This window comes from Varroa jacobsoni, unplaced genomic scaffold, assembly GCF_002532875.2.
Source record: "Varroa jacobsoni isolate VJ856 unplaced genomic scaffold, vjacob_1.0 contig02778, whole genome shotgun sequence".
Lineage (NCBI taxonomy): Eukaryota > Metazoa > Arthropoda > Arachnida > Mesostigmata > Varroidae > Varroa > Varroa jacobsoni.
This window is the reverse complement of record NW_019214883.1, coordinates 404-13,407: the sequence shown is the minus strand read 5'-3', so window position 1 is coordinate 13,407 and position 13,004 is coordinate 404. Positions and strand designations below refer to the sequence as shown.

Here is a 13,004-nt window from a genome sequence, read left to right as displayed (position 1 = left end):
CTGTGGCACTATGGGAAGACCCTATTATGTCTCATGATATTATTACTTTGCTATAGTATACTAAACATAACTGTATAGTAAGTGAACGATTTACAGATTCACCCAGTTTCAACTGAAAACCAAACCTGAGACCGGTTTCTCCGACTTCATAGAACCTGTTACCCTACGAAAAGGTGGGTTGTATGAGCGTTCATCTTGCGGAACCTCCCTCCAGATCTTATTGTTTAGAGAATGAGTAATGTATTGAACAGTCGATAACTTGTTAGTTTCGCCACGCAGATTAGTAGCCAGGTAGTGCGGTACTATTAACGACAAAACAAACTCACCATGTGCTATGTCTTCTCTATATTCTCTAAGCTCATGTTCTATTGCAAGAGAACGTTTATTGTACTTTTATATAGATACAGATCGGCGTCAATGCCATCCTTTTGTCACGCTAACGGGGAAATCTAAGGCTCCTCTTTTAAGACACTTAGTTCCTTGAATCCATTTAAAGCGACCGTATGCAGTCCTCTTCTATTTTTTACGACCCCCATGGCGAGAGGTTTCCTGAACACTTGTCAATTCTCGTCGCGCTGTTTCGTTTTGTCCAGCATGAATATCGGAATTTGAGCTGCAAGTATCTCTCTGAACCTATGCGTGACAGCTTTTGAAGTTTTGCTTAATTTGGTAATGACACACATGGCTATCCACTATCAAGTAAAGGTATTTGTGTGCTTCGTAAGTGTAATGTGTCATGGGGAACGGGGCACATTACCGACCCATATTTATTCGACAAAGCCTATTCCGTTATATTAACCAGCAGGTAAATAAAATCGTACGCTCGATGATAGCTAGGATGCGCTATTATTTTTGACAGCAGAATAGGTGCCCACTGTCAATAGTACCAGAAGTAATGATCGCAGCAATGTTATCGTTGTATTTAGTTAATCAGGTTGCCTGGTCACTTTGATGTACTGTCTTCGTTATCGTTATCACTTGGCAATGCCTGAAAGTTAACAAAAAATATACATTTGTTAGCTATAAAACTGAAATAATCTAAAAGCGTTATAGGGACATAAGCTGATATTGTTGCTTCACTTATTGATTCGGTCGTCCCTAACGAAGGCGCCCAGTAACGGTACGCTTTTCAAGATGTAGGTTTTAAAAAACTTTCGAAAGTCCGAAGACCGCTTTACCATTTTATAGAAGCGATAGGGTCAGACATTTATAACTATGAACTAAAAACTACGTAGAAGTTCGCTACGACATTTTATAGCTTGTTGTTCATAGAGATCGTCCCTTCTCACACACATGCAATGTAAGCTTCATATACGTTAGGCAGTACTTCTTCTATATATATATATATATATATATATATATATAGCGCAGTGCACTGGAGAGCACAGTACGGGTAACTTAACTGTAATAAAATATAAGGATCCGCTACCATCAAGGCAAAAGTGGGTTTATGCAGGGAGCACCGTTTCAAAGCTCCAACAATAATCATAATAGTGAATAAACTAAGAAATAGTTTCTAGTCCTGTAACCTGAACGTGTATCTATTTAAAAAACTAATGATATATTCATATATAAAGAAATTAAGTTAAAATCGAATATTTTTGTTTGCCTTCTTACCTCGAGTTCCTCAAGGATGCTGTCGACAAAATCTGTCGGGTTTCTCTTGTACTGAACGGCGGCTCGAATCGCTTCGTTGAAGAGTTTGACTACGTTCGTGCCGTCAGACGCTGACACGTAGAAGATGGGCAATTGGTTCTTGGCGGGAAAATTGAATTTTTTGCGCGTGACGTCGTAGTCAGCTAAGAGAAAAAGACATGGTTTGTCACTGAGAGCAACGAGGACATTTGTTTTTCAATTACGACAAAAATAGCATTAGCAGATGAACTCAACGTACCGTTACATCTGATAGCCAATGATGTTTTTGTTAGTACGGATGAGCTGACTGAATCAGCAGCAGACAACCTGATTTACCCGCTAATTTACATCGCTTACGAGAAGCAGCACAGGCTGCCATTAGTAAGGTACACGTGAACAGTCTGGTATAAAATCCCCTTACCTCTGCCGAGCCTGCCGTTTGAGATTTCGGCCAATCGGGAAATCATATAGGATTACATTGATGTGGCAGAGGAAACTCGTCACGATACAAACTGGCTGGTCAATCTAGCCGAAACACTTATGGCCCTAAAATAAATAAGCCGCCCTGTCGGCTAAAGTAAACGAATAAGTAGGCAAATACGGACTTCGTAGATAAAGTAGCAATATTATTAAGAAAAGGGGCAGATTGGCTGTACTTTCAATAGATAGAGCTAGCGAGATGTTCGCGTTGACCTATACTATACCTAGTCATGGAACAACGCTACAATAGTCCTGAGATGTTACGTAGATTACCACCCTAAGGTACGTAATAAGGTCGACAGCTGACGTGCCGCTGCTCTTACTTGCAGTAAGCTGCAGATGCGAACACGTGCATCACTACGTGTTTCCTTTGCGCCCTTTAACTATGACAACTTATGTTGGTAACGCAGCTGTACTATTGTTCATTGTGAAAAAGCATATGCGATCTTTGCCGTCGTAGGTTATATTACATGAGGGAAAGAGAGAGGGCATCGATGACGTTTAGCAGGCTTGTGGAAGCGTTTAACGTACGTCTAACGGGTTTTGGCTTCTTGTGACAACTGGCAGCGAGGCTATCTGCGGCATACGATACCGCGATCTGGAGCAAGGCAGTCGGATAGTTCAGCGTTAAAAAGACATCAGCGGGTAGACGGGCAGGTCGGTTACACTTTGTAATGGAGGGCTGGCCGTGACCGTGGCCCTGATCAGGGTACCAACATCGGTTACTATGTCCGTAGACTAGATCACTAATGGCGTATTGCTATCACTCAGCTTTTTGTATTCGGCTGAGCAAAACACTATGACAGGTTAGGAGATATATCACTGGCTCGTAAACTTACATTTTCAAGCTAACACGACATCACCAATGATAACTCTATATCCGACGTTGCATTTAAATTTTAAACCTTTCAGACGCAGGACAGCGATAGACCCAGTTTTCTACCTGGGCTGAATGTCGGTCAAGGGGTCTGATGTTATAGTACGAAAAACAAGTTCTGTGATTCGATTTGTTAAAGGCACCAATTTTCTCGATATCTAAGACGATACGTTAGCTATACTATAGTAATGAATATTGGTACTATACGGTGTAATTTCACATTAAATGTTTTATATGCTGCCATTGTGTATGAAAGCTGACATCCCGAGATATCGCAACGTGACGGCTATAAACATTGCTTAAATGTATTACGTTATAATTGTTTATAGAATCGTTGTTATGTCTTCAGCAGGCAAGGCCACGATGTTTAATTACTGACATTCCCGTATAACTTAGAACAACGTTGCAGGTCCTACACATTCAGCGCAAGCACCCCTCTAACTACGAAGACTGGGTCTATCGATCTGCTGCAATTATAAAACTAGTTTTGCTTATCTTGGTTGCGAACAGCTTAGCACTAGGCGCAATATAATCAAAATCTTCGCTCGATAGGAAGAACCGCCGCTGCAGATTGAAGAAAGAAAGAGCAGTCAAATGCTACGCTTCCGTTATATACAGTACAGTCGTAGACTCACCATCGATTTTATTGGCTACGCAAATGCACGGGATCGAGGGTCGTTGCCTTCGAAGTTCTTCGTACCAGCGTTGTAGGTTTTTGTAGGTCGTTTTGCGGGTAACGTCGAATACCTAAATAGATCAGATTGCAGACGTCACAACTCGTGGTAGTAATTGCTATTAGTGGAGGAGAAACTAGTCATTTTTCACCCAATGTTCCTTCTGTCCCATAGGTTATTTCGGTCATCCTTTACTATGCACCACGCGTGTGGTGGCGTATGGAAGGTTGTTTTGGTGCGGCAATGTATGCGCGAAATCCATATGCAATATAGCTCAAAAGCGTCCTTTGTCATGACAAAGCTTTGAGCTGATATTGGTAAGCCCGATATTGATTGCTCGCGAACGGACAACCCTTCCGGTTATTTGCTCTCAGTTAACTAAAATCTAATAGGCAACAACGGCTTTTTCACGTTGGATAGGCTACTGGATATTTCTAACTTACGAGAAAGTTAAGAACAGTAATGAAAATAGGTTTCTATCTTTATACGGAGGGATTCCAGGGTAAGCTTCAATAACTGTTCCTAGTCAAAAATAATCTTTGCTTTTGCCGCAGTTACTTAGTATGGCATACGAACCCTCAGTGGGCCCTTAACGTTATGAGATATCGAAATCGTACCTTCGCCAGCTCCGGCTTTACTTTTGTTCGTGTAGTCCATATGCTCTCTATCGTATATAACGTCTAATAAAAGCAAACTTTCTTAGTCCATACAGTGACCTCGCGCGCGGAGAAAAGATGTTCGAGCATTTGGTGCACAAAGTAAGGTAACTACTTACTAGCGCTACAATGGTACAGAAGGTCCTACCAAGCTGGACCAGGTGATTTGCGTATGCGCCAAAATCAATAAGGTGTCCTTGTCTGGACGAAAAACCCGCACATCAGATTCTGAAACCGACTCATACCTGAACGTAATTGGACCTATTTTGAGCCGATCGACACAAAGACCATGTTGAAACTTGGATAGGAAATGTGCGGGGTTTAACTTTTTCTTTACGTGTCTAAGTTAAACAGCTGGATGAAGCCATGAAGTTTTCGAAAGTGCATAGGCTATTCCATAGTTCCGTGCTGGTTGGTTATATTATTAATCAACAGAGGGCTTCATCTACTGCTGATGGGATTCTCCGGGTTTATAATAGCAAGCGTTGATTAGTTTTCTCAAATTTATCATTTTTCGTCAAAACAGTTCCTTTTGCTTAGTGATAGACTGATCAAGAACGCTCTGAATACATCAGTAAGTTAACTAAAAAAAGGGGCATAGACTTATTTCAACTATATTGCTCGGTCTTCCATTGAAAGCCTTGGTGTCAAATAATGAACCTCAGATGTTTTGTACGAATAATTCGGACTGTAATTCGGTGTCCAAAAGTGATTTTTGTCAAAGGGATCAAGCATGAAATTGAATTTTATTTACCAAAATACACGCGTGGGCCTGATGGTAATATGAAGCGTGCAATTTCTGGAACCGCTCCTGGCCTGCAGTGTCCCAAAAATCTGCAAGTCACACCAATAGAAACACACATAACGGATTGTTGGTCTAAGGCAAAGCGATCATCAGCTGCAAAATCTTCCTCGATCCTTTCTTCCTTGGTACAGATTTGATTTAGCGCGCATAATAATAACTAAAGTGGGAAATTCTCGCAACGGGTTGCACCAACGCGGGGAGGGGGTTGCTTCTAGTTCTAGCGCTATGGATAGGTGCCAAATGATATTGCTTAGGAGCTCACCCATTACATTTTTACTTCATTTGACTTCTTAAACAGTTCAACTATTCCTCGAGAGGGTTTTCTGTATGGTGGAGAAAAACAGGCAAGATGCAGCCTAAGCAAGTTAAAAGGACGTTGAAAGGAAACCTCATCATTAAAAAAGGCACTGTGAAACGAATTCTATATATAAATTAGTTGTTTTGTTTAGCGAAGACGCGGCAAATTATCACCGAAAAATATATATATGATACGTTCCGATGACCGATATCGGCGCAAAGGATACTATCGAATTAAGATTAAAGCCGATCCAGAAAGTTTTTGCGACTCTTCTGAATTGTGAAATTCATGATGTTTCAATAGATTCAGTGCAGAAGTCAACGTGCAAATATTATGTGGCTAGTCTGCAATCATAACGCTCGAAGGGTCACTTCGAATCGTTGGCCCTTTAAAAAAGTCAGTGAAAACAAAGTCGACTAGGCCGCTAACAAACTGTAACTTGTGCCTATTGGTTTGTAATAGGCAACGAAACACTTGTTCCTGTTCGATATTGGCAAACTGCCCATGGGGCTCGTGTGCGCGCACCAGGTTTTTCAACACTGTGGGACAAAAAAGAGCGGTCTGCATTTAACACATCGAGCTTATAGTGCAATAATGTATTGTCGATTGCTTCCTATTAACAGGGTATAGATAAATGCAGTGGTACATACGAGAAGGCATTGCGTTTTCGGAAAGCCTTTAGCCTCCGAAGGTGTCAGGATCACACGTTGCGAAAATAGAACGGAAGAAGGAACGAGCACTTATGCAAAATGTTACCTCACATTTAACAGGAATGTTTCTTACCAACTGCCACGTCCGTTCCATCGACGTTTGTCTTATGCCTGAACAAAGTCAGTGCATAGGTTGACAGCTGGCTGGTTTTACTGAAAGTAGTAGAGTTCAATCAGGGATTATTGGGTGCCTCAGTGTATAATACGTCTAATTCGACAAAACGGTAAATGCAGCATTATACGCTAACAAAAATCAACGTGGAAATGACAAGGAGATCGATAACATTATCTCGAGGGGGGAAGGGGGATACTATAGAACTGTGCAGCTACCCCGTCCTCATTGCTACATGCAGTGTATTGATATCACTTATATAAAAAATTCATCCCGGAGACTCCATAGGATGGGCAATATATTAGGCGCCGCAATTGATCTATAGCCTTATATGGTAAGATACATGTCATTGAGACGAAGTTGAAATGAAGAAATACGACAAAGCTGTACAAATACTCACTATTCATCGAGAAGGAATCGCTCTACAAGCCTGTAACGGTCACACAACAACAAACACTACGTTTATTTAACCTTGATTAGTATCTTTTGTTAGAACCTGTCTGCTGGGTAGACCTTCCACACGTCGGCTCAGCTGATAGCTAACTTAGAATGCAAACCTAGCTCACAAACTTCAAACAACGCTTTCATAACTACGCGTATCTGCTTCTTTGGCTTTCGCGGAAGTCCACTTACGACATAATTGGGGAACTTATTGTAGTTCTTAGCAGTTTTGGATGGAACTAGGTCCGTTTCCATGCGAAGGGACAAAGCAGCCGCGTTTTCGTCTTGATTGCCCCGCTGTCAGCGGAAGATCTGTAGTCCACTGTGAGCAATGGCAATCAATGAGAATGGTAAAATTTTTCTTGCTAACTAAACCAAGTGTCAAGACGATAACCATAGATAAGATGAACGGCATAGAGTCTGTACAATTTTTTTAATCAGGTGCAGCACATTGGCATAGGAGCACGTACTTAGCGAACAGCGTCATCTCCTTTAAGAAACTCTTTTGCCCAACACTCAGTGTTGTAGAACAACATATTTGTGATTGCTTGATAGAACTGGTACTACACCATTGAAGAGACAATGCATTCTGCCATCCTGCCGACATTTAGCTTACTTTGGCCTTAAGACGAAGACAGCTACTGCTCATTAGGTATGGATGCTGATTCTGATATGACGCTGGATTCTTTGTGGGCAGTTCTCAAGACGCTAACGTCACTGCGGCCGTTAGCGATGTCAGGGCGACGAGACAAATACAGGTAAACTGAGAGTTTTGTTTAAAACGACATCCCGTCTGCCCATAATGCTTACTACCGACGACCATTCCGATGATACCAATTGGTCTAGCCATATTGGCTGAGACTTACTTGGACTTTCCAACGGCGCTGTCGCCTAGACAGATGACTTTTACTCGTTGTATTCCATCTGTTCCCACCTGCTCGTAATCAGCTACATCCTCAAACTGACCCTTCATTTTTCTTGAGGCAATCGGTGTTGACGAGCTTCGAATCGGCACAGCTCGAAAGGCAGCTGAGGATTGAATAGGTAAAATGCTGATGCCCAGCTGGTTGGGTCGATTAATAATATCTAGGCTCGTCGTTGTAGAATGTAGCTCGTACAATCTATAAAACAGGATACACTATATTACTTACTTAACAATTATATATTAAGTTCGAAAACATCCAACTTATTTTTGTTAGTTCTTATCATTACTTACCAGGTCCTTGTCATTTGTCGAAGCGTTTTGAGTAGACATGACTGCTCAAATTTTGGGAGCGTTATCTCGAGTCATTTCTCACTTTCGCTTATATGTACAACATAGAGGAAACAATATGTACCCTCCACAAAAAGTTATTATCTAGTTAGTCAGTGTTTGAGATTGTTTATTGACTATAAACTCTCAGAGCTTTGTTTTTGGTTAGAGTAATAACTTTGTAGACATATCAATAGTTCATCAATCAATATTGCAAATCAATTGCATTCCGCTTACGGCTTTAAATTTATTAACGTGGCTTTGAAAAGAGAACTCATGGAGAAGCATACGCCATTTTGTACGATTCATCTTGACTAAATGAATAGATGCCCCAGTTTATAAATAACTGTCAAGATATCCGGACGCTCAGTACAACGTCTCACGGGCCTCCCATGAAGTCTTTGCAGACATAGAAATTATTCGCAACATGAACTTCTAGCAGAAGAGAAATGACTGTCGTATAAATGTTACTTTCTTTTTTTATTTAAACAAACACGATGTAAAGGGGTCTACCGTACCAACTTAGCCCTATCCGTATTAATATATTTTTTTATGCACATCAGCCCAGTCTTACGTTCGGCATTACGCTTCTGTGACAGGATGAATAGCAGAGGGCAGATTCCAAGAAGATTCTCAAATAATCCGATCTTAATGATAATAATAACTTCAAAGGCATAATTTATTTCATAGATGATGAATCAAGCTCTATATACTATTAGGTCCCTATGTCTGACTATCCGACCGATCCGACCCTCTAAAGAAATCAGGTTGAGTCGGATTGATCTTTTCGGTGTCGCTAGAGTTTTGTCCTGCCTGGAAAAAGCCCAGCATAAGATAGAACTGATAATATGAATACTTTTCCCCGGGGAATTTGTTTTTCCTTTAGTAACAGTAGTGTTAAGATGACTGAACCATTTTGTTATTTATGACTCATATCTTTCCACTAGATGAAATTTTTTCTCGGGGGTGAGGCCATTGATTGAACGAGGTATCAAGATTGCAACAACATTCCTATGAGAGAGCTGGAACAAGGGCACGGGACCTGTGATGGGGTAGAATCTCAGAATCGCGTCGCGTGCATAGTCGCAGTACGTGTACGAGTCGAGTAAAATCTGCACGCCCGCCAGCCATTGGAACCTTTGCAGTTGAACTCAACTATTTCTTCAAGCAGTTAATAGATTAACAAGAATTAAGTAACGAAGTTATTAGGATAACATTATTTTCAGTGGAGTAACCAATTGTGAAGTAAAATTATAGAATAACTGTGCGAAGGCAGCGAGGTATATACCCGTAATAGCGCAGTGGGTAGCGTGTGTTCCTCCTAAACTAGAGAACACTTTATCGCTGAAGTTCAAATCCATGTATGGATACGCTTGCTTTCGTACTTCGGCTTAACTACCATTCCTCGTCTCCTATGCCGTGCTAGGTAACGGGCGCAGTGACACAGAATATAAAATTAAAGTTGAAAAATATGTTTGCTAATCGGTAGTTGCAACGGATACCAGAACTTATACAACGCTGTCTTGAAATGAGTACACTTACGCTAAGAAAAACATCGGTGTGCAATCGGATGGTGATTTAAGTTAGGGGTAAAGTGTAACACGGATCAAATATTAGAGCAGGCAAATAACTGCAACACGGCAACTGGACTGTTAGAACATTTCAATGAAAGAACAAGATTTGTGGAGCTTATAGCGTGTAAAATTGAATTCCAACGCATGTTAGTTAGCCTTGTTGTAACGTATCGCTATGTGACAGCTTTCTTTCTATATTGTGTTGGACTAAGTAAAAGATCAGCGAATTAAGCGCGCAACAAAGTCCGAAGATCCGTCTAGTATCTACTGAAACGCCTGTAACGATGCGGGTGACGGCTAAAGGCGAACACCCGATATTCAAAGGGTACGCATTTTAAATTAGCGGAAATTTAATCGTCATTCTACCAAGGCGCAGGGCCTCATGTATCACACATTTGTTTTGAGCGCTGCAATGGTATCAATTTAGTTTCGTTAACAAGTAGTTCGGAATCTACAAATAATGACCCAGGTTCTAACACTTGTCTGCGACAGGTTCACGCTTATGATGGGTCCAACGCATGTCAGCATCAGCAAGTCCTCTTGTGGTGATTGTTAGGTAGTTGGAGTTTGAAAGAAGCGCCCGTCGAGTAGCATGTACTTGAAGATTCGGTAGAAGAGTCTGCGACGTCCTGCCCCCAATGACAGGGCAGAGATCGATACTTCAGTTACGAATCATACTTGCCGGTACCCTCTTGAAAAGAGGTGGGAGAACCAGAGCTCTGGTACAGATCTGACAGCTACCTCCTGTACTCTGCGGGTAGTCACAACTCGGTTCCAGGCTAGTAGTAAGCACAAGATTCGATAAGTAAGCCATTCGATGTACACCCCAACGATAACGTTAACAAATTCGCTTGCATTCGTCTCAAATGGCCGTTTTTGTAACTCACATAAACCTACAGATCAGGTACGGTAAATTAGGCTAAAATGCCGATGACAATAATAATACCAAACAAATACGTATTTATATATTGTTTCTTATATGAAAAACTATTCGTTCGTAAATTGAATAAACACGAATAAAATTTACAGCACAAAGAAGATACGCGCTTGTATTTATTCGTATTCAACTTGCTTTTGATAAATGTCGACAAATACATGTACAACACATGATGACTTATATACACATATTCATCTGTATGGGATTTTCATATGAAATAGACAGTGTGCAGGAATCTCCTAAGCGATTGCTAAATCATCGTTAAGATCGGTCTGAGGGACAGTTCGCTGATGTTCGAGTGGGTGCAGCTACAAGAGGACGGTAGGAGCCTTCATCACAATGGAGTTTGCGTTCCCAATAATAACCTTTCCTTTGTAGCTCGCTGCTCGAAATGTCAGGCCGCAGTAGCATGATGAAGTTTATAAAATTATCTCTGCGGTCAATGCTGAAGGGCAAGTGGGCACGGGGCAGTAACGGCATTATAATCCAACAAACCGAAAAGTAGGCTTGACAAACATCAGGTCTTTGCCTCAGTCTCGCACAAATTGACTTCAGTAATAGCCGCGGGCCGCTATCGCGTGCACTACGTACACGTGTTTAAGAAGTATGTGACGTTTCAATCCCAAATTAAAAGCCAAGGTTGATTTCTTTTAGCAAGGCGCTAGAAACCGATAAAGAATAAGACGATTCAATGCTTTTAGCAAAACCATATTTTGGTTATCAGTGCCGTCAGTGTCAAACTGACAAAAACGTACGGTGGCGCTGCCCGATCTATGGGAACGTCGAGAGAGGAACGGAGCACGCCTGGCACCGGGAACGGTTTGCCGCTTATCCAGGTTGTCTCGAACAAGATAAAAGACAACACCAAACAGTGGAAAGCTAAAGATAGATCTAAAAAGAGTCAAAATTTGTGAGACAATAAGGGTGGAATTGTGTGTCCCTCATAATATCTAGTAGCTCGTATAAATGTCTATCTGTATGAAAGCTATTACAGGAAGGCTATGTAAAACTTCTAAGCTAAGCGAAAGCTTAGATAGATATAGATAGACAAAAACATGTTTATTTTTCGAAAATTAGTGGACAGCTTGCCGAAAAGTAAATGATCTGGTTAATAATAAGAATCACTGTGTTCTTTAATGCAAATGCTTTGCCAAATTTTCGTAAAGTATGTGTATCTGCAACGATACGTTTTTTGTTGCCGCTCGTTGGGGGTGGCGTCGTGGTTTTCTGCTCACTTATAGAGAGAGATTCTATTAAAGTAGCGATTAATATTATCGTGGGAAAGATCCTATTGCATAGTATATGCTGATATTGTATCCAATGTACGTTCTAGCAAATAGTTTACATTTTTGAGTATTTTACATGTTATTCTCGCTCACATGATCCGAGGGGAATAATTTCAACTCATATGATGAAGGCATAAACCTATCGAGCATCTGGCTGCAATATAAATGAACGGAGTAAACACAAGAGAATCCTGATGGTCTATGCGTACATTAAACAGGTGCTTCGTATTCATAAAGAATTTTTTCATACGCGCTCGTGTGATTTACGAGGCTCGAGTGCCCTTCATCAGGCTCATTTTTTCTGTTATCGAACAGCGGTTCTATAAAATAATCGAGTCTTAAATAGAATCCGTAAAGCGCCTTTGCTATGCACCTAGTGATTTTCGAATACATCCTCCGTTAAGATAAATATCTGTTTCGTCTTCCCGAGCAACTGGACTCTCGTTCAACAAACAGAATTCACTGAAATTTTCAGGATCGCCCTAAGTTCGGAGAGCTTGCTTACAGAGTTTTTATGGCGGTATCCTTTTCTAGGCGATCGTGTTGCACTCACCTACTGTTATTTGGAGACAATTGATTTTTCTTGCCTGCTACCTTCCTTGTAATGTAACTTGTATCTGCTACACGGCCCTACCTAGTGCAGATATTTTTTGGACATCTTCTGAATAGAAATCTAATTTAATAATCACAACACAATTTGTTTCTTATGGATATGTTCAGAGTAGCGTCAACATCCCACTGGCTGGAACTAGGCATGCACGATGTAGTGAAACCTAACTGACATTGCCGAACGCAACGGGTTCGAGTATTCTGATCTGACGTGGAAAGACTTCGAGTCGAGTGAGACGCGCGGGCGCACATGAGTGTTCCCCGTATCCATGGAAACGGGCAACTCGAGACTACTATGGGGGTAGAGAACCGCCGCCATACGCAGAGCCATCAGAGGACACAGGTGATGTATATACAGGCTTGTTTCAACAAATGGAGGGTCCGTTTACAGATTGCTCATTAGATGTAATACTGACGAAGTTTGGAATACTTACGTAAGAGAGATGATGCTACAGTCAACATCACACGCTGTCTTCGTGTAATAATTAAACAGTTATAAAAAATAGAAATTTCGAGAGTGCTTCAGAAAGCACAATTACTCCAAAAAAAAAATCAGAGAGATTAAAATTAACGCGAATCCTAGTACGCTTGAAAAAATTGAATTTAACAATGCCAAAAGCCCGTTATTGCACGAACACCTTTTATTAGTTTCTTCTTC

General features: G+C 41.0%; 1 protein-coding gene across 2 annotated transcripts; it reads right to left on the bottom strand.

The window, feature by feature from the left end:
- Positions 1-333: 333 nt before the first annotated feature.
- On the bottom strand, positions 334-12,435 carry LOC111272626 (rab-like protein 2A). Of its 2 annotated transcripts, XM_022854191.2 has the most exons (8): positions 12,291-12,435; positions 7,555-7,809; positions 6,648-6,677; positions 6,209-6,288; positions 5,077-5,156; positions 3,628-3,739; positions 1,618-1,799; positions 334-988 (listed from the first exon to the last, which is right to left on the bottom strand). In XM_022854191.2, exons 2-8 carry the CDS (start codon positions 7,659-7,661, stop codon positions 944-946), a joined length of 636 nt encoding a protein of 211 aa, XP_022709926.1. In that variant the 5' UTR covers positions 7,662-7,809; positions 12,291-12,435; the 3' UTR covers positions 334-943. The 2 variants fall into 2 exon arrangements, with proteins under 2 accessions (XP_022709926.1, XP_022709925.1); XM_022854190.2 differs by lacking the exons at positions 7,555-7,809; positions 12,291-12,435 and adding an exon at positions 7,159-7,350.
- Positions 12,436-13,004: the final 569 nt, after the last annotated feature.

Excerpts from the sequence above, each read along its gene's own strand:
- LOC111272626 (XM_022854190.2), bottom strand. The coding sequence starts at position 7,295 with ATGTCGGCAGGATGGCAGAATGCATTGTCTCTTCAATGGTGTAGTACC. Across the intron at positions 6,678-7,158 it reads GAGATGACGCTGTTCGCTAA|GCTTGTAGAGCGATTCCTTC; the intron begins GTACGTGCTCCT and ends TGACCGTTACAG. Across the intron at positions 1,800-3,627 it reads CGTAGCCAATAAAATCGATG|CTGACTACGACGTCACGCGC; the intron begins GTGAGTCTACGA and ends TTTTTCTCTTAG.